At 42.5% G+C, this 21656-nt stretch overlaps 2 protein-coding genes and 1 long non-coding RNA gene across 3 annotated transcripts; 1 reads left to right on the top strand and 2 right to left on the bottom strand.

Annotated features, from left to right (window-relative positions):
- Positions 1–134: 134 nt before the first annotated feature.
- On the bottom strand, positions 135–873 carry LOC121405133. The gene is made up of 2 exons (XM_041595742.1): positions 768–873; positions 135–710 (listed from the first exon to the last, which is right to left on the bottom strand). The coding sequence occupies exon 2, from the start codon at positions 702–704 to the stop codon at positions 180–182; it is 525 nt and encodes a 174-aa protein (XP_041451676.1). The 5' UTR covers positions 705–710; positions 768–873; the 3' UTR covers positions 135–179.
- Positions 874–10399: 9526 nt separating this feature from the next.
- LOC121405153 lies at positions 10400–10942 on the top strand. Its single transcript, XM_041595760.1, has one exon. It carries the CDS (start codon positions 10400–10402, stop codon positions 10940–10942), a length of 543 nt encoding a protein of 180 aa, XP_041451694.1.
- An 8025-nt stretch (positions 10943–18967) lies between these two features.
- LOC121405131 lies at positions 18968–20917 on the bottom strand. The gene is made up of 3 exons (XR_005968386.1): positions 20423–20917; positions 20252–20334; positions 18968–18992 (listed from the first exon to the last, which is right to left on the bottom strand). It is a non-coding gene; the product is annotated as an uncharacterized LOC121405131 (long non-coding RNA).
- Positions 20918–21656: the final 739 nt, after the last annotated feature.

Here is a 21656-nt window from a genome sequence, read left to right as displayed (position 1 = left end):
AAAGTCTACAGAGCGTCCAGTTCAATGCAGAGCAGCAGGCCAAAAGGCTGGCGTCGGAGAAGAACAGTCTGCAGAGCGAGCTGCAGCAGCTACAGTCTACTTTCAAACGAAGTAAACTAAACAACTTGAAAAACTCGAAAAAGCGTAAAATATAATCTAAAACCTGCAACAAGATGAAGTTACGCTACAACAAAAACCTGACTGTATCTCCATTCTCGCAATCCTCTGTACCCATTGTTCAAGTGGTTTTGGATATCAAGCATCCAGCCTCCATCGAAGAAATTTTTGATGTGATTAACTTGAAATATAAGCACATGACTAACGATTTTCACTTTTCGCGCAGTGTCCGGTAGATCCTTCGATTGCTGCTTCTCCTGACAGGCTCGCTTCAGCTGCTGCTCCATGCTGACGCACGTTTCTGCTCCTCCTCCAGCTTCTTGCGTGTTTCTGCGGCCTGCTGGGCCATGTTGTCCTGCTCGGGCGACTTCGATTTTACCATCTTCTTGAGCTTGTGTATCTGTGCCTGCTGCTGGAATCCCTGGAATATCCGACAGCGAATTGCTTATCGAATAGCTGGTGGTCCCCTCTTCTTCATCCTCCAAGTCAAAGAAAACGACCTTGAACCCCTCATCCAGCAACTCGCTGCCTTCTGACTTAGCCTTGGGCGCCGCACTCTTGTCCGGTTGTCCGCTCGTGTCGCTCATTTGCTACTAAAGTGTTAAAATTATTTAGTACGAATTTAATCTTATTTTAAATTTATTTCGTACCGCTTCAATTTTGTAGTGTGTAGTTGACTCTAGGTTGTGGATTCGGTCACGAATCTGACTAACTGAATATTCTCAGTCGAATTTGTTGCTCAAGGCTACTGGCCAGCCTGCTGGGTTTCCTCTGCTAAACGTATAAAAAGTGTTGCCAATTAAGTCGTTGATGTGGATATTTTTTAGGTTCCTTATGTAGCTTTATTGTAAACGTACTGTTACTGTTGATTAGCAACTTTTTGTAAGTGTCAAGGATTTCTTTTACTATTTGAAAAATCCGGAATGGTTTTCCCGGAACGATATTGTGGGAATGACGCCGGTCCAGCAGTTCTAGGTGTGGTGCTTCGAAAACGGTGGTATGCGGTGTCAGCGAAAGAGACGAGAAAAAGACAGCCATTCAATTTAAATCCGTTTAATGCACTTGGTCGCAGCCAGCGATGCCAACGTTCGCCCCAGTTCAGAAGGGAGCCGATCGAACGATCGTAACAGCGACTGAGCGTAACAATCCAATAACTCTTATACTATGCTATTCTATGCTATACTATGCTATGCTATGCTATTTTGCTGCTGCTGCTCTAACATTCCGGCCCCGTTGAAGGCCTCCGGCGCTTCAACCATCCATTGGCAATTTTGCCAGTTTTTGTATTGCGCGTTTAATAACGCGTTTAATAACGGAAGTCCGCACCTCTGCCACGCGCACTCTCCTACCACCGCTGTCGTTGCCACCACTCCCCCTGTGGTCCACTTCTGAGGCGGTGTGTTGTCCTCGTGGACGAGCACTAGGCATCCTGCCTCGAGGTTCGGTCCTTCGGTAGACCTCTGCTGCCGCTGCTGCAGGCTGGCCAGGTAGTCCTTGGACCAGCCCTGCAGTGTCTTCCAAGCGGAAGTCATAGCGATCAGGGAAGCCTTAAGCTGCCTTCAGGAACGTGCCCCTACGGCAACTTATATAAATATCTATAGTGATAGCCAAGCTGCGATCAAATCACTGAATGCGATAACAACAAGCTCGGCTACCGTGGCAAACTGTCGCAAATCTCTCCATGAGATGGCTTATCAGTTTGTCATCAGCCTAATATGGGTCCCGGGCCACCAGGACATTGAAGGCAACTGTATAGCAGACGAGCTGGCCAGAGCTGGTACAACAATCCCCCTTCTCCATGATAAGGAGGATATTCGTATGCCAATGGCCACCTGCAAGCTCAAAATAAAAGAACATTTTAAGAAACTAATAAATGACAGATGGCAAACAGTGCCACTATGTCGCATAACTCGGCAAACATGGCCTAACATTACTAGGAAGCGCACCGATGAGCTTTGCAAACTCAGTAGGAGCAGGTGCAGCTCAGTCATACGCTCCCTTACGGGACATTGGCTAATAGGCACCCATGCTAACAGGCTGGGTGCCCCCTATAACGACTTCTGTCGGAGCTGTAGAGATGAGGACGAGGAGGAGACTGTGGAACACCTGTTCTGCTCCTGTCCGGCTCTCTGTAGAAGGAGACTTCAATACTTGGGTGCACCTTTCCTAATTGACATTTCGGACATGTCTACAATCAGTCCCAGACGGATCGAAGGCTTCATAAGGGCATCCGGATGGGACAACGGATAACATAGTGTCTCACGAGGGAACGATCGATGCGGTATCACAACGGGCCGAAGCCGGCCTAGGTGTGTCGGGTTTCTGACGATCCCGACAGCCGCCTTAACCTAACCTAACCTAAGTGCTGCTTGCTGCTGCTTGATAAACGCCTTGAATTGCTCGGCAATCCCCTTGAGCCCCGTGAGCAGACTCTGCTGCGTGGTGGAAATGTCCACAGTTGGGGTGTGGGCGCAGAGGCTTTGCAGCGTGAGGCAGAAAATTAATCCGTTGATAGCCGAACGGGATGCGCTGCGGGATCGCCGCCAGAAGGCCGACAGCCATCTGAAGAGTATTCAATTGGACATGCTGCAATTGAGCGAGGACAAGAATCTCAAACAGGAATGTGATCGGCTGAAGGAGGACAGTAGCTATTAAATAGGAATGTGACTATAGGACAGTGTTAGGCATACACACACAGACAAAAGAAATGAAAACGAAAGTAAACGAACAGTCAAGGTGCTAGGAGGACCTTTTACAGAAAAAACCATTAGCACCATTAAACCATAAACCAATAGAGATAAATGACCCAAAAAAAAAAGTAGTGCCGCAAATTCATTTGAAAGGGACGGGATGAAACACTTGCTTGAGGGATGTTTGAATCGTTGTAGGGAACCAATCACATAAGCAGAGAGAGGGATAGTTATTTGATGATTGCTGTCCAGGATTATTGATCCTGGATTTTTTGACAAAGTTAGTTCACATCTTGACCGCTAGATGGCGCCACAAAAGTAGTAATGTGGCAACCCGGATCGCGGCCCTCTGGCAGGGCCAGCAACAACCTCGAGACGAGATGGCAGCTCCAGCAACGGTCTCTCGACAAGTTAGCAGCTTCAGCAACTACGACGACACGCGACAAGACATTGTAATCAAATATTAAGAAATAAAGAGTTATACTAAACGACAGATAGAGCGTACATTGGCCAAGCCGCCAAAGTGGTGACCCCTACGTTTAAAAACAACGGCAAATGCAAAATCAGCACTATTTTTTGCGTTCTTCGACCAAAAGCAAACCGGCAGAAGACGACAAGTTCTACGACGCAATAAACATGGCGAACACGGAGGCCACACTAAACGAGTTAAGAGAGCAACTGCAGCAACTTCAACTAGTAAACGCACAGCCAACAGCTGCAAATTCTCAAAACTTAGCTCAAATCGTCATCCCAAAATTCAACAAATCGAATCCGACACTTTGGTTCGCGCAACTAGAGCGCCTCCTTAGTTTACACAATGTGGTGCGCGACGACAACAAGTTTGACCTGGTGTCAGTACAACTGGAGGAAGATGCAGCCCGTGCAATCGAAGATCTCATTACTCGGCCACCTACTGACAACAAGTACGACGCAATGAAGCGTCGGCTGCTCGAAACTTTCGGCGAATCAGAGGATTCGAAAATGAGACGACTCCTCCGGGGTGGCGACATGACTGGGAAGAAGCCGTCGGAGATCTTGACTCACTTGCGTCGCTTAGCACCTGCTAGTGGGTTCGAAGCCGTAATACGAAACCTTTTCTTCACTGAGTTACCTTCGTCGATTCGCCCACTCATTTCGGTTTGGGAGGAGAACGACCTGGACCAGCTGGCAAAAGATTGCCGACAAGATGCCCGAAAACAGCGCTATCGACTCAATAGGTGTTATGTCGACTCAACCCAAGCCCGCTGAGCAAAGGCAGCACAGCGTGGAGTCGGTAAGTAGCAACAATCCAAATTTAAAAGACGTTGCTGCTGCTCTGCACATTCTAACGCAGAAGGTGGATAAGCTACAACACGACATGCACGCCGCCAAGAAGCCCAAGGTTCCTCAGCCAGTAAATGGCACGAGCGCAAACAATGATGTCAACAATGCAACCCTTTGCTACTATCACATCACGTTCGGTGATCGGGCACGCAAGTGCCGCCCAGACTGCCGATATTATCAACAGTTAAACTAAAGCTGCTACCGCTAACTCAGCTGGTAGGCGGTAGCATCTCAACGACCAGCGACATGTCATCCGGGAATCACGATCACCGACTTCACATCCAAGATCAAAACACTAGTCGGACCTTTCTCATCGATTCCGGATCGGTGGTGTCAGTTATACCCTGCGCCATGGCTCAACACAAACTTAGAGAAAGTAAACTGGAATTGTATGCCGCGAACTAGACTACCATACGAACCTTTGGACATCAGGACCTGGAACTCGACCTGGGCCTCGATCGTTCCTTCAAATGGTCATTTGTCGTCGCTGATGTACAATCGGCAATAATTGGCGCTGACTTCCTAGCACAGTTCCATTTGCTCGTTGACATCAAGAAACAACGTCTTTCCAACGGCACAAGCATATCCGTAATCTCGCAGGATTTTGCTTCGCCAAATGACGATAAAACGGAGCAAGGCGAGCACCTACACATCGACAACATGAACGCATCCGATTCACTTTCAGTTCGCCACTACATAACAACAACTGGAGCACCCGTAGCAGATCGGCCCAGGCGACTCATGGGAGAGAAACTATCTGTGGCTAAAGCACAGATACATCAACTAATCGACAACAAAATCTGCAGATACTCCAAAAGTCCATGGGCCAGCCTGTTGCACATGGTAGCAAAAAGCAGTGGTGGATGGCGGGCTTGCTGCGACTATCGCAAGCTTAATGCCATCACCGTTCCAGATCGTTACCCGATTCCCCACATTCACGATTTTGCCGACCGACTATATGGCAAAAGCGTTTTCACTACACTAGACCTCGAACGAGCATACTATCAAATACCGAGGGCCCCAGAGGACATCGAAAAAACAGCGGTATGCACACCGTTCGGGCTAATTGAATTCGTAAAAATGCCATTTGGACTGAACCGATGAGCTTTGCAAACTCAGTAGGAGCAGGTGCAGCTCAGTCATACGCTCCCTTACGGGACATTGGCTAATAGGCACCCATGCTAACATTCTGGGTGGGACAACGGATAACATAGAGTCTCACGAGGGAACGATCGATGCGGTATCACAACGGGCCGAAGCCGGCCTAGGTGTGTCGGGTTTCTGACGATCCCGACAGCCGCCTTAACCTAACCTAACCTAAGTGCTGCTTGCTGCTGCTTGATAAACGCCTTGAATTGCTCGGCAATCCCCTTGAGCCCCGTGAGCAGACTCTGCTGCGTGGTGGAAATGTCCACAGTTGGGGTGCGGGCGCAGAGGCTTTGCAGCGTGAGGCAGAAAATTAATCCGTTGATAGCCGAACGGGATGCGCTGCGGGATCGCCGCCAGAAGGCCGACAGCCAGCTGAAGAGTATTCAATTGGACATGCTGCAATTGAGCGAGGACAAGAATCTCAAACAGGAATGTGATCGGCTGAAGGAGGACAGTAGCTATTAAATAGGAATGTGACTATAGGACAGTGTTAGGCATACACACACAGACAAAAGAAATGAAAACGAAAGTAAACGAACAGTCAAGGTGCTAGGAGGACCTTTTACAGAAAAAACCATTAGCACCATTAAACCATAAACCAATAGAGATAAATGACCCAAAAAAAACGAGAAGGAACGTGTGAGTCGTTTCTGGGGACACGACTCTACTTATACCCGTACTCAGTCAGTATATACATTATTGAGCTTATGATTTTTTAGAATTTTAGAAAAAAAAAAAATTTTACATATTACATTTTTTTGCTACATCTGCTATCTACATCTACATATACAATGTCTATTCTACATCTAACATGTAGATTGTACATGTTCCATTCATATTCTACATCTCCTCCGCTAGGGGTTGCTCGCGCACTGAACGCGGCAGAGTGTGCGAGCGAGAAGGAAAATGAGTTGCGTTGTCTTGAACGGGAGGGGGAGGGGAAGCAACTGAAAATTAATTTCTTCATTCTGGCTATAATTATGATCCGATCTGATTCAAATTTGGCAGTCTGGTAGATATGGACATTCTCTACGATACTGCGTAGATGGCGCCACAAAAGTAGTAATGTGGCAACCCGGATCGCGGCCCTCTGGCAGGGCCAGCAACAACCTCGAGACGAGATGGCAGCTCCAGCAACGGTCTCTCGACAAGTTAGCAGCTTCAGCAACTACGACGACACGCGACAAGACATTGTAATCAAATATTAAGAAATAAAGAGTTATACTAAACGACAGATAGAGCGTACATTGGCCAAGCCGCCAAAGTGGTGACCCCTACGTTTAAAAACAACGGCAAATGCAAAATCAGCACTATTTTTTGCGTTCTTCGACCAAAAGCAAACCGGCAGAAGACGACAAGTTCTACGACGCAATAAACATGGCGAACACGGAGGCCACACTAAACGAGTTAAGAGAGCAACTGCAGCAACTTCAACTAGTAAACGCACAGCCAACAGCTGCAAATTCTCAAAACTTAGCTCAAATCGTCATCCCAAAATTCAACAAATCGAATCCGACACTTTGGTTCGCGCAACTAGAGCGCCTCCTTAGTTTACACAATGTGGTGCGCGACGACAACAAGTTTGACCTGGTGTCAGTACAACTGGAGGAAGATGCAGCCCGTGCAATCGAAGATCTCATTACTCGGCCACCTACTGACAACAAGTACGACGCAATGAAGCGTCGGCTGCTCGAAACTTTCGGCGAATCAGAGGATTCGAAAATGAGACGACTCCTCCGGGGTGGCGACATGACTGGGAAGAAGCCGTCGGAGATCTTGACTCACTTGCGTCGCTTAGCACCTGCTAGTGGGTTCGAAGCCGTAATACGAAACCTTTTCTTCACTGAGTTACCTTCGTCGATTCGCCCACTCATTTCGGTTTGGGAGGAGAACGACCTGGACCAGCTGGCAAAAGATTGCCGACAAGATGCCCGAAAACAGCGCTATCGACTCAATAGGTGTTATGTCGACTCAACCCAAGCCCGCTGAGCAAAGGCAGCACAGCGTGGAGTCGGTAAGTAGCAACAATCCAAATTTAAAAGACGTTGCTGCTGCTCTGCACATTCTAACGCAGAAGGTGGATAAGCTACAACACGACATGCACGCCGCCAAGAAGCCCAAGGTTCCTCAGCCAGTAAATGGCACGAGCGCAAACAATGATGTCAACAATGCAACCCTTTGCTACTACCACATCACGTTCGGTGATCGGGCACGCAAGTGCCGCCCAGACTGCCGATATTATCAACAGTTAAACTAAGCTGCTACCGCTAACTCAGCTGGTAGGCGGTAGCATCTCAACGACCAGCGACATGTCATCCGGGAATCACGATCACCGACTTCACATCCAAGATCAAAACACTAGTCGGACCTTTCTCATCGATTCCGGATCGGTGGTGTCAGTTATACCCTGCGCCATGGCTCAACACAAACTTAGAGAAAGTAAACTGGAATTGTATGCCGCGAACTAGACTACCATACGAACCTTTGGACATCAGGACCTGGAACTCGACCTGGGCCTCGATCGTTCCTTCAAATGGTCATTTGTCGTCGCTGATGTACAATCGGCAATAATTGGCGCTGACTTCCTAGCACAGTTCCATTTGCTCGTTGACATCAAGAAACAACGTCTTTCCAACGGCACAAGCATATCCGTAATCTCGCAGGATTTTGCTTCGCCAAATGACGATAAAACGGAGCAAGGCGAGCACCTACACATCGACAACATGAACGCATCCGATTCACTTTCAGTTCGCCACTACATAACAACAACTGGAGCACCCGTAGCAGATCGGCCCAGGCGACTCATGGGAGAGAAACTATCTGTGGCTAAAGCACAGATACATCAACTAATCGACAACAAAATCTGCAGATACTCCAAAAGTCCATGGGCCAGCCCGTTGCACATGGTAGCAAAAAGCAGTGGTGGATGGCGGGCTTGCGGCGACTATCGCAAGCTTAATGCCATCACCGTTCCAGATCGTTACCCGATTCCCCACATTCACGATTTTGCCGACCGACTATATGGCAAAAGCGTTTTCACTACACTAGACCTCGAACGAGCATACTATCAAATACCGATGGCCCCAGAGGACATCGAAAAAACAGCGGTATGCACACCGTTCGGGCTAATTGAATTCGTAAAAATGCCATTTGGACTGAACCGATGAGCTTTGCAAACTCAGTAGGAGCAGGTGCAGCTCAGTCATACGCTCCCTTACGGGACATTGGCTAATAGGCACCCATGCTAACATTCTGGGTGGGACAACGGATAACATAGAGTCTCACGAGGGAACGATCGATGCGGTATCACAACGGGCCGAAGCCGGCCTAGGTGTGTCGGGTTTCTGACGATCCCGACAGCCGCCTTAACCTAACCTAACCTAAGTGCTGCTTGCTGCTGCTTGATAAACGCCTTGAATTGCTCGGCAATCCCCTTGAGCCCCGTGAGCAGACTCTGCTGCGTGGTGGAAATGTCCACAGTTGGGGTGCGGGCGCAGAGGCTTTGCAGCGTGAGGCAGAAAATTAATCCGTTGATAGCCGAAAGGGATGCGCTGCGGGATCGCCGCCAGAAGGCCGACAGCCAGCTGAAGAGTATTCAATTGGACATGCTGCAATTGAGCGAGGACAAGAATCTCAAACAGGAATGTGATCGGCTGAAGGAGGACAGTAGCTATTAAATAGGAATGTGACTATAGGACAGTGTTAGGCATACACACACAGACAAAAGAAATGAAAACGAAAGTAAACGAACAGTCAAGGTGCTAGGAGGACCTTTTACAGAAAAAACCATTAGCACCATTAAACCATAAACCAATAGAGATAAATGACCCAAAAAAAACGAGAAGGAACGTGTGAGTCGTTTCTGGGGACACGACTCTACTTATACCCGTACTCAGTCAGTATATACATTATTGAGCTTATGATTTTTTAGAATTTTAGAAAAAAAAAAAATTTTACATATTACATTTTTTTGCTACATCTGCTATCTACATCTACATATACAATGTCTATTCTACATCTAACATGTAGATTGTACATGTTCCATTCATATTCTACATCTCCTCCGCTAGGGGTTGCTCGCGCACTGAACGCGGCAGAGTGTGCGAGCGAGAAGGAAAATGATTTGCGTTGTCGTTGGCGGGAGGGGGAGGGGAAGCAACTGAAAATTAATTTCTTCATTCTGGCTATAATTATGATCCGATCTGATTCAAATTTGGCAGTCTGGTAGATATGCACATTCTCTACGATACTGCGTTTTTAGTTTTATCGTATCTTTAAAATTGTGCCTGCCACAGATTTTCGTCCTTTGTGGGGGCGGAAGGGGGCGGGGCGAAATTTTGAAATACACTTGTAGCAGTGGGATATCACATGAGTCTGGAAACCAAATTTGGTTGCCCTAGCTCTTATAGTCTCTGAGATCTAGGCGCTCAACCAGACAGACAGACGGACAGACGGACAGACAGACATGGCTATATCGACTCGGCTATTGATGCTGATCAAGAATATATATACTTTATGGGGTCGGAAACGTTTCCTTCTCTGCGTTACACACATCCACTTTTACCACAAATCTAATATACCCCTTAACTCTTTTTTGAGTACGGGTATAAAAATAGTGCCGCAAATTCATTTGAAAGGGACGGGATGAAACACTTGCTTGAGGGATGTTTGAATCGTTGTAGGGAACCAATCACATAAGCAGAGAGAGGGATAGTTATTTGATGATTGCTGTCCAGGATTATTGATCCTGGATTTTTTGACAAAGTTAGTTCACATCTTGACCGCTAGATGGCGCCACAAAAGTAGTAATTTGGCAACCCGGATCGCGGCCCTCTGGCAGGGCCAGCAACAACCTCGAGACGAGATGGCAGCTCCAGCAACGGTCTCTCGACAAGTTAGCAGCTTCAGCAACTACGACGACACGCGACAAGACATTGTAATCAAATATTAAGAAATAAAGAGTTATACTAAACGACAGATAGAGCGTACATTGGCCAAGCCGCCAAAGTGGTGACCCCTACGTTTAAAAACAACGGCAAATGCAAAATCAGCACTATTTTTTGCGTTCTTCGACCAAAAGCAAACCGGCAGAAGACGACAAGTTCTACGACGCAATAAACATGGCGAACACGGAGGCCACACTAAACGAGTTAAGAGAGCAACTGCAGCAACTTCAACTAGTAAACGCACAGCCAACAGCTGCAAATTCTCAAAACTTAGCTCAAATCGTCATCCCAAAATTCAACAAATCGAATCCGACACTTTGGTTCGCGCAACTAGAGCGCCTCCTTAGTTTACACAATGTGGTGCGCGACGACAACAAGTTTGACCTGGTGTCAGTACAACTGGAGGAAGATGCAGCCCGTGCAATCGAAGATCTCATTACTCGGCCACCTACTGACAACAAGTACGACGCAATGAAGCGTCGGCTGCTCGAAACTTTCGGCGAATCAGAGGATTCGAAAATGAGACGACTCCTCCGGGGTGGTGACATGACTGGGAAGAAGCCGTCGGAGATCTTGACTCACTTGCGTCGCTTAGCACCTGCTAGTGGGTGCGAAGCCGTAATACGAAACCTTTTCTTCACTGAGTTACCTTCGTCGATTCGCCCACTCATTTCGGTTTGGGAGGAGAACGACCTGGACCAGCTGGCAAAAGATTGACGACAAGATGCCCGAAAACAGCGCTATCGACTCAATAGGTGTTATGTCGACTCAACCCAAGCCCGCTGAGCAAAGGCAGCACAGCGTGGAGTCGGTAAGTAGCAACAATCCAAATTTAAAAGACGTTGCTGCTGCTCTGCACATTCTAACGCAGAAGGTGGATAAGCTACAACACGACATGCACGCCGCCAAGAAGCCCAAGGTTCCTCAGCCAGTAAATGGCACGAGCGCAAACAATGATGTCAACAATGCAACCCTTTGCTACTACCACATCACGTTCGGTGATCGGGCACGCAAGTGCCGCCCAGACTGCCGATATTATCAACAGTTAAACTAAAGCTGCTACCGCTAACTCAGCTGGTAGGCGGTAGCATCTCAACGACCAGCGACATGTCATCCGGGAATCACGATCACCGACTTCACATCCAAGATCAAAACACTAGTCGGACCTTTCTCATCGATTCCGGATCGGTGGTGTCAGTTATACCCTGCGCCATGGCTCAACGCAAACTTAGAGAAAGTAAACTGGAATTGTATGCCGCGAACCAGACTACCATACGAACCTTTGGACATCAGGACCTGGAACTCGACCTGGGCCTCGATCGTTCCTTCAAATGGTCATTTGTCGTCGCTGATGTACAATCGGCAATAATTGGCGCTGACTTCCTAGCACAGTTCCATTTGCTCGTTGACATCAAGAAACAACGTCTTTCCAACGGAACAAGCATATCCGTAATCTCGCAGGATTTTGCTTCGCCAAATGACGATAAAACGGAGCAAGGCGAGCACCTACACATCGACAACATAAACGCATCCGATTCACTTTCAGTTCGCCACTACATAACAACAACTGGAGCACCCGTAGCAGATCGGCCCAGGCGACTCATGGGAGAGAAACTATCTGTGGCTAAAGCACAGATACATCAACTAATCGACAACAAAATCTGCAGATACTCCAAAAGTCCATGGGCCAGCCCGTTGCACATGGTAGCAAAAAGCAGTGGTGGATGGCGGGCTTGCGGCGACTATCGCAAGCTTAATGCCATCACCGTTCCAGATCGTTACCCGATTCCCCACATTCACGATTTTGCCGACCGACTATATGGCAAAAGCGTTTTCACTACACTAGACCTCGAACGAGCATACTATCAAATACCGATGGCCCCAGAGGACATCGAAAAAACAGCGGTATGCACACCGTTCGGGCTAATTGAATTCGTAAAACTGCCATTTGGACTGAAAAATGCGACACAAACGTTCCAGCGTTTCATGGATCAGATCTTCCAAGCGGTTGAATACGTCTTTTGCTACATTGACGACATTCTCATAATGTCCAACTCAGTGGAGGAGCACAGACAACACGTGGATAGGATTCTACAAATCTTAAAAGCGCATGGACTTTGCATCAACGAGAAGAAGTGTCATTTTGCACAACCTGAAGTGACGTTCTTAAGTTACACAGTTAACGGTAATTAAACGGAATTAAACCCCCAGAGGATCGAGTCAAGGCGATCACTGAGTACACTCGGCCACAAACTATTTGCGAATTAGGTCGCTTTCTTGGTATAGTTAACTATTACCGTCGCTGCATACCTCATGCGTCAGAGATCCAGGCGCCACTCAACGATTTGACACGCAACATGAAGAAAAATGACAAACGACCAGTGCAGTGGACGCCAAGCTCGATTAAAGCATTCGAAAATTGCAAAAATAGCATAGCTTACGCCGCAACCCTCGCTCATCTCAGTCTTAATGCAGAACTAAGTCTCACTTGTGACGCCTCCGACACAGCCATTGGAGCGGTACTTGAACAAAACACGAAAGGGAAATGGCAGCCTCTCGGTTTCTTCTCCAAAAAACTCAGCGCTACTGAAAGAAGGTACAGCACTTATGATAGAGGCTATAAGGTATTTCAAATACATGTTGGAGGCCAGGATTTTTGTGATTAAGACTGATCACAAGCCGCTGATATACGCCTTCAACCAGAAACCAGAAAAAGCTTCAGAGAGACAGCTGCGACAGCTGGGGTTCATATCCCAACACTCAACTACAATGTTGCATGTGAGTGGCACTGATAACGTGGTTGCCGATGCCCTCTCCAGGATTAACGCCATCACGATGCCGACGACTCTGGACACAAAAGCTATTGAAACTGCCCAGGCAACGGACACCGAGCTGTCTGAGATATTAAATGGCGACACATCTTTAAAGCTACAAGCGATTCCAGTCGACGATGATATCCTATATTTCGATATGGGAACAGGAACAGCTCGGCCATATATTCCCCAGTCCTTGCGATTCCATGTATTTTCAAACGTACACGGACTGTCGCACCCAAGTGGCAGGTCAACTCTAAGACAAATCTCTCGAAAATACGTGTGGCCGTCAATGCGCAAAAATGTTCTGGAGTGGTCAAGGAACTGCCTCCCGTGCCAACGAGCCAAAATTCATAAGCACAACGCTGTGATCCCGGAAAAGATCACCGTTCCCGATGGAAGGTTTGATCACATACATCTAGACATTGTCGTGATGCCCTTGGTTGACGGATACAGATATTGCCTGACAATGATCGACCGCTTTTCTCGCTGGCCAGAGGCTGTGCCATTAAAGGATATGACTGCAGAGACCATTTCTGAGGCACTATGTACGCGCTGGATTTCACGTTTCGGCTGCCCATTGACTATTACAACCGATCAAGGAGCTCAATTCGAGTCGGCACTCTTCAAATCACTGGCCAATATGCTGGGAAGCGAGCACATTCACACGACGCCATACCACCCCCAGTCAAATGGCATGATCGAGCGTTGGCACAGGTCTATGAAAGCCTCTTTGATGTGCCAACCGGATACACCATGGACCAAGCTGCTTCCGACCGTAATGCTGGGCCTCCGCACATGCTTCAAGGAGGACATTAAGGCATCAGCAGCAGAAATGTTATATGGTTGTACTCTACGCCTTCCAAACGAATTCTTTTACGACCTAGACGCGCCTTCGAACCCACTCGAATTTGCCAGTCAGTTCCGGAAAAGAATGCAGGTGGTGAAGCCAACTCCAACTTCGCATCACAGCACACATAAACTCTTCCTGCTTAAAAACATTCAAAATTGCTCACATGTCTTCGTCCGAACTGATGCGGTGAAACAACCCTTGGAGCCGCCGTACACGGGACCATACCCGATTATATCCAAGTCATCAGACCGGGTTTTCCTGATTCGGATTAATGGAAAGGAGACAGCCATTTCAATCGACCGGCTTAAGCCAGCATTTATAGCAAACGACGAGACCAGCCCTACGGAAGATCAGCAGTCGAATGTGCCGCGGACATATTCAAAGAAAAATCAAACCTAAAGATTTGGCACTTTTCTAGGGGGAGTACTGTGGCAACCGGGATCGCGGCCCTCTCGCAGGGCCAGCAACAACCTCGAGACGAGATGGCAGCTCCAGCAACGGTCTCTCGACAAGTTAGCAGCTTCAGCAACTACGACGACACGCGACATAGACATTGTAATCAAATATTAAGAAATAAAGAGTTATACTAAACGACAGATAGAGCGTATGCCATTGGCCAAGCCGCCAAAGTAAGGATATGGGGCATTGGTATTCGGGGTTTTCCCAAGGTGGCGCCACGTCGGAGAAAGTAAGTTTAGGATCTCGATATTCGAGTAAATTCTCACAAGGTGGCGCAACGTCGGAGAAAGTGGTTTAGGATCTCGATATTCGATTAAATTCTCACTACTTGGCGCTAGTGTTGCCTGCCATCGGATATTCTGCTTAGCATGAGTCCTTTACAGGTGTGTGTATAGGATATGATCTAGGTGTTCATTTAAACAAAAATGTTTTTTAGTGTCAACCATTACATACCTATTAAGAAATAAATTCTTATAGGATCTGTTACTTACATGATCATGCTAAAACACATTCTTTTAGGATATTTATTAACATTACATTGTGAATATATGTAAATGCTTTCAGGATCTAATATTTAGCCAAGCATATGGAAATATTATGTAAAATCATGGTTTTTAGATGGCGTCATAAAGAATGAGAAGACAAAAATTAATCAATTCGACTTATAGAAAAAATACACTACACTCCTATATCGAATGCTCTTTGTGGCGAGTCCAAACCAATGCCCCATATCCTTACTACTTTTGTGGCGCCATCTAGCGGTCAAGATGTGAACTAACTTTGTCAAAAAATCCAGGATCAATAATCCTGGACAGCAACCATCAAACAACTATCCCTCTCTCTGCTTATGTGATTGTTTCCCTACAACGATTCAAACATCCCTCAAGCAAGTGTTTCATCCCGTCCCTTTCAAATGAATTTGCGGCACTATTTTTTTTTTGGGTCATTTATCTCTATTGGTTTATGGTTTAATGGTGCTAATGGTTTTTTCTGTAAAAGGTCCTCCTAGCACCTTGACTGTTCGTTTACTTTCGTTTTCATTTCTTTTGTCTGTGTGTGTATGCCTAACACTGTCCTATAGTCACATGCCTATATAATAGCTACTCACAGCTGCAAGCCTTATCATAAACTAGTGGATTCTAAACGAAGATGGATGACCTCGAAATTATTTTTATAAACTCGCAACCTGAGACAACTATAGATCTGGACACCCAGCCCGACTCCGTGGACCTTTCGCTGATATTCGGAATTAAAACGCAAGAATATATAATGCAACGGAACGTCTTAAGTGATATTATATGGGATGATAGTCTTGATGACCTAATGGCTGCTGCTCCGATTGATGAAATTCAGACATTCAACTTCCCGGATGATGACAGTATATTCGATTTGGTCGATGATAATGACGAAGGGGACCGAAAACGATTCGAGGAACTTCTTCGCGACGAAGATAATGCCGAATTAATAGCTGCGGTAGAAAGAGCCGAGAAGCAATTTTAATAATATTCTTATTTATGTTTAATACAAATAATTTATGTATTTTTCTACAAATAATATATAATAAATACAATATAAATTTAAAACAATATTTATTTTCAATGGGTAGTTTTTTTTGTTACTTTGATTGGTGAAATTTCACTCCACCAAGAGACTCATAGGATTCGTTTAGGTTTTTTTCTAAGGGAGGATTACAAAAAAAGAATAAGTAGATTTTAGGTAGAATGCAGGTACTATTGAATGTATTTATTGGTTGAATTTCACATCATATTAAAACGGCATGAAAGGTCAAGTGTAATGTACATATTTATTTTATTTCTTAATATTTAAGTAGTTATTTAATTGTTTTAATTCTACGTTATGCTTTAATAAAACATGCATATTGAAGTCAAATCGCAGCCAAAACTTTATCGCGCCAGGACATAAGTAACATTGGTAAAATGATGATTTTGATTTTTGATAACTGAAGTTATGAATTTTTAATACGTGTTGTTTCAGTCCATTGCGGGACCTAAAACTTTTTTTCATATAACACAGCTCGCAATGAAATTCACTCATTTCGAATAGCAAATGAACTAAAGTATCTTAAGAGTTAGATGTTCTTATATAGGGTTTCGAGTTATGATCATATGTAATATATAAAAACCTAGCACACGGTCCATTTTTATATATATAATGTTTTCATTTGAATGGTTTATGTACATACGTATACATGTATGTATGTATGTATATAAAGACAGAAAATATAATATTTGAAATCCTATTCTCACATCTGGCTTTTACATAATTACAACTATATACCTAGCGCAACAACCAATCAGCATAGATCTCATTTTAGAAGAAAAGACGAATGAGAGTATAAAAGATCATGTAATCATGATTAAATAATTTAGTATAAAACATTGAGTAGTTTGAATAGTTTCATTTTTATAATGGTATGTAAGCATTTTTTATTTTTGATATATAAAAGGATAATCAAAACTTCATTAAACATGTACATGCATAGGCGTTCCTAGAAACACTCAACGAGATAAAACCGGCGATTGGATACACCAAGGTTGAAGATCTATGTATAGGATTTGAGAACAAGATCAATGGATGTAAACTTAAAAAAACATCATTTGGAACAAAGGTAGTCCTTTATTTAAGTGATAAGGACAATGAGCCGCTTTGGATATTTTTACCTAAAAGTTATGTGACCATATTTTCCACAAAAACACCCTTTAAGATGCTAAAGGAGCATGGAATTTCACATCTTATATATAAAGGAAAAGAGATGACTAGATATAGCACTCCCCATTTCCAATTTGTATGTAAAGAATAAATAAAGAATTCAAGGGATTACTCTCTTATACATAAGAGAAAAGAGACAACTAGATATTCATGTAAATAAAAATAAGAAAACAGGTTAAAACATAAATACATTTGCGAGTTAGAAAGAGATAAATGGTATAGCACTGTTTATTTACAATAGTTATGAAAAGAAAAATCCTAATGATGAATGCGTAAAGGCATGGATATAAAAGAACCACGCTCCTTGAACGATCATCAGTATCAGTTACAAGAAGCCAGTTGAATCATGCACGCCCATCAAATAAAACTTTTTCTTATTCAATTCGAAGAGATGATTTTCGATGAGCATTTGAAAATCCTGGAAAACCTCATGGTTATTTTGGAGGATCTGGAGGAAAAGGAGCTCCAATACTCCATGTTCGGGTTTCACTATAAGCTGTGCCCCTGGAGCGACGACGATGCTACCGATGGACCTGACACATGCCTTTGTCATACGTTACCGGCAAAGAAAGCCCAAGCTGTAGACCTCATGCTTAAATATTATAGATTAAATAACAGAATGAATCCCACTCCAAAAAATAAAATATTTACTTGAAAATATAAATGCATTGTTTTTTTCTTTTTACTTTAAAACTAATTTTTTAAACATTTTCATTATTAGCTTGTCATTATAATTAAAGTCATTTTTCTTAAATTGTTTTAAAAAAAAAATTTAAGGTTTTCTTTTGTCTTTTAAAAATTCCATATAGGATACAGTAATGACCACATGTACTTGAAAAATATCCTTGAAGTAGTTGTTTATTGAATGTAAACTTTAATGAATTATTCCTTAATAATTTTAAAAATTCTTTCTTCTGAGGATATTGACCATAGGAGTAAAAAAATTCAGCTGAATGCTTACTATCAAAGTAAAATGCAACCCAATGCGTTCCTGGACGATTTGAAGAATCTGTGTTAGCTATTATTAAAGCAGGATATTTAGAAATTACTTTTGGGAGCCTATCAGAGGGATAAACTCCTTTACAATTTTTTTTTTGTTTTTGAATGCTTGGAAAGCAAATTATCGATTTGCAATGTATTCATTTTTACAGAAGAACACGTATATTTCGATGTTTATAAATATCAATCATTGAGTCATATTCACAGTATACCAAACAAGTAACTGCTTCAGTAAGAGGTTCCGAAAATCGTCCTTCAGAAATTAAGTTTGAGCAATGGGTTGAATTATAATGGTCTGCAGTTAAGTCAAATGCTAATATAAAACTATTTTTATCATACATTTCCTTTGTAATTTGCAAGCCTCGATCATAATGTCTTATTCCACTTGATCTGAATAGCAAATTATAACCTCTAGAGCTTTGTGCATTTTCAGAGTTCGAGAAATCAAACTCAAGAGCCTGCGATGGTACTTGCACACCATTAACCAATAGATTAAAGCGTTGAATTTTAAAATGTTCAAAATTGAAAGGATTCAAAGTTCCATTGCCAGAATATGATTTGTTTTTTACCATGCAAAAAGTTAAAAAATTAGGAATCTGTCCAATAACTGCATTGTCAATTGATAATGTATTATTTCCTGGGTATATTGTAAATGATTTTACTTGGGCTTTGCTATATGGATAAATAGCATTTTTAGTTTGTAAAACATGATGATGAGCCAATAAAATGCTTGGATTAATAGTTATGTGGTTCATGAAGAGTTGTGCTTCCAATATCTTTAGATTTGATTCAGTTTCAGATTCCATTAAATAAAATGCTGTTAAAAGTTATTCTTAAATCAACATTATTTATAAGCAGTTTTGGTTGATTAAATATATCTCCATTAACTTTTCCAAAAAGTTCAACCTTATTACTGTTTTGAAAAATTTTTTTAATCAAAACGGATCCATCGGTATTAACATATCTACCAGATAATAACACTAGTCAACACGATTTTTCCTCAAGGAACAAAACGAACTTTTTCTTAAAGATTTGGGGCTTAGAAATGGTTTTTTTTTTTTTTTTTTTCTATGGCATAACTTTTTTTTGAAGAATTTTTGAAAACTGTTATTTTTTTTTAAGCTTTTTTCAGAGGTAGCGCTTGTTTTTTTCACATAGCTCTAGTATCTTACGTCTGGTTGTAAAGAACTTTGCTATTTTGAAAAGATAATTAAAACAGCTATAAGTTAAGCCCAAACACTTTCTGATTACAGCTTACCGTCAGGGAAATATAAAGCATTGAAATGCAAAAATGATGATTTTTGTGCGGTATTTTTTACGAAATTTTGACTTTAAAAACTCAGGAAAAGTCGAAAAAAAATTATATCTTGTGTCCTCTATTTTTTTTGTATAGGTGCGTTAATTTGGCGTCGTTTAAGGTATCGATCCTGAAAATCTATGGAGAGACTTTGGAGCTAAAATTCGTTAACTAAACCTAAAATATGGAAAAAATGAACAAAAAATACCTTTTTGAAGGCGGCGGGCCCAACTGCCAATTGGGAACAAAGCAAACGAACAAGGGTTGTACATTTGGTACCTGATCGCGATCCCAATTCCCAATGGGAATTGGGCTCGCAACCTTCGAAATGGTATTTTTTGTTCATTTTTTCCATATTTTAGGTTAGGTTAACGAATTTTAGCTCCAAAGTCTCTCAATAGATTTTAATGAGCGATACCTTAAACGACGCCAAATTAACGCACCTATACACAAAAAATAGAGGACACAAGATATAATTTTTTTTCGACTTTTCCTGAGTTTTTAAAGTCAAAATTTCGTAAAAAATACCGCCCAAAAATCATCATTTTTGCATTTCAATGGTTTATATTTCCCAGACGGTAAGCTGTCATTACAAAGTGTTTAGGCTTAACTTCTAGCTATTTTAATTATCTTTTCAAAATAGCAAAGTTCTTTACAACCAGACGTAAGATACTAGAGCTATGTGAAAAAAACAAGGTACCTCTGAAAAAGCTTAAAAAAAATACCAGTTTTCAAAAATTCTTCAAAAAAAAGTTATGCCATAGAAAAAAAACCATAATTCTTTAAAAAATTTTAAATCCCCATATCTATCAGAAAAAGTCGGTTTGGATCCTTGAGGAAAGAAAAGTTCGATTTTGTCGAGTAGTGTAATTTACCATAGTTAGGATAATAGCCTTGAGTGGTTAAGTGACTTTCAGTGGCGTCACTACCATAGTTTAAAATCGTTTGCAAATACGATCTATAATGATAGTTATTATCACTCTGAGAAACCAATATATTATTTAATATTATATATAATATATATATTATATTATTTACAGACGAACTTCTGAACATTGAATGTAAAATATTATTCACTACTCCAACATTGTCTCCTTCAATGCTTCCATTATCATTTTTTCTTAGTTGTACAACAAGTCTTAAGTAAACACTTGACAGATCTCGATATGTTTCACCATTTCCTAAGCAATCGAATTCAATTGAAGAGGCACTGTCCAATGAAGCTATGGGATTGTATGAAACTTCTTCAGTTCTCAGAATAGAGCTTTGTGTGGGATGTGGTTCAAACAGATCCAATTCGCTTTTCATACATTCTATATGGGTGGTCATTTTGATTTCGAAAAAATATCTTTTATATTTAATATCTTGGAGGATTTTTTCTTTATTGGTCTCGACTGCGTATGTTTGCGTCCTTGTTTAGATGATAAATGAGCTCGTTTTTTCCTAGACCTTCTCTTTTTATTCTTTTTACCTTCACCATTTTGGAATCGTGTAAATTTATTTATTGCTTTATTTGACAGATTTTGCAATGCAATTTTGCTTTGTTCTTGGATAATGTTTCTTAAAGGTTTCGACCAAACTCATTTATTACAGTCTTTCCAGTTTCAGAGGCTTGATTTTTAATAGCGTTTATCCCCGAAAGGAAGAGTGGTTTAATATAATTAAAAAGCCCACTAAAAAAATTTCCAATTCCTCTACCTTGTTGGATAACTCTGGGTGTCACATATAGACTTCCTATATGATTTAACCCACCACCACATTGATTTAAATAATATTGTTGATAAGATCTCGTCATGATGACTATTTCTACTCTGAACTAATTTAGATTTGTACAGTTTTATTTATAGCATTTCGATTCGTTTTCTGAAGTGTAGAGTAATAAATATTGGAACTGTTGAAGATTCAAATGGTACTTTATATCCTTTGGAATCAGTAATTAATATTGAAATTTCCTTTGGTGACCATATTTCAATAGGATAATATTCAATATTTTTGAATTGCATGAGTTGCTCTTTTCCATTGAAATATAATACTCGAAGACATCGGGGTCTCTTGTTTCCTACACATCTTGGTTTAATAATGTCAGTGTAAACTAAAATCAATCCATTTTCAAAAACTTCAGACTCAATTGATTCATTTTCATATCTAAATGTTTCCCCATTTACTATGCTAATAACTATTCGTTGTGGTATTTATTTGTGACTAAATATGAAGAGCAAAAAGATGTCCGTCAAAGGCAGACGGAATACAAATCAAAAAGGGAAACGAGAGAACGCCGCT

Source organism: Drosophila obscura, unplaced genomic scaffold (assembly GCF_018151105.1).
Source record: "Drosophila obscura isolate BZ-5 IFL unplaced genomic scaffold, ASM1815110v1 contig_75, whole genome shotgun sequence".
NCBI classification, from domain to species: Eukaryota; Metazoa; Arthropoda; class Insecta; order Diptera; family Drosophilidae; genus Drosophila; species Drosophila obscura.
Note: the sequence above shows the minus strand (reverse complement) of the source record. Positions and strands in the feature narration are given on the sequence as shown.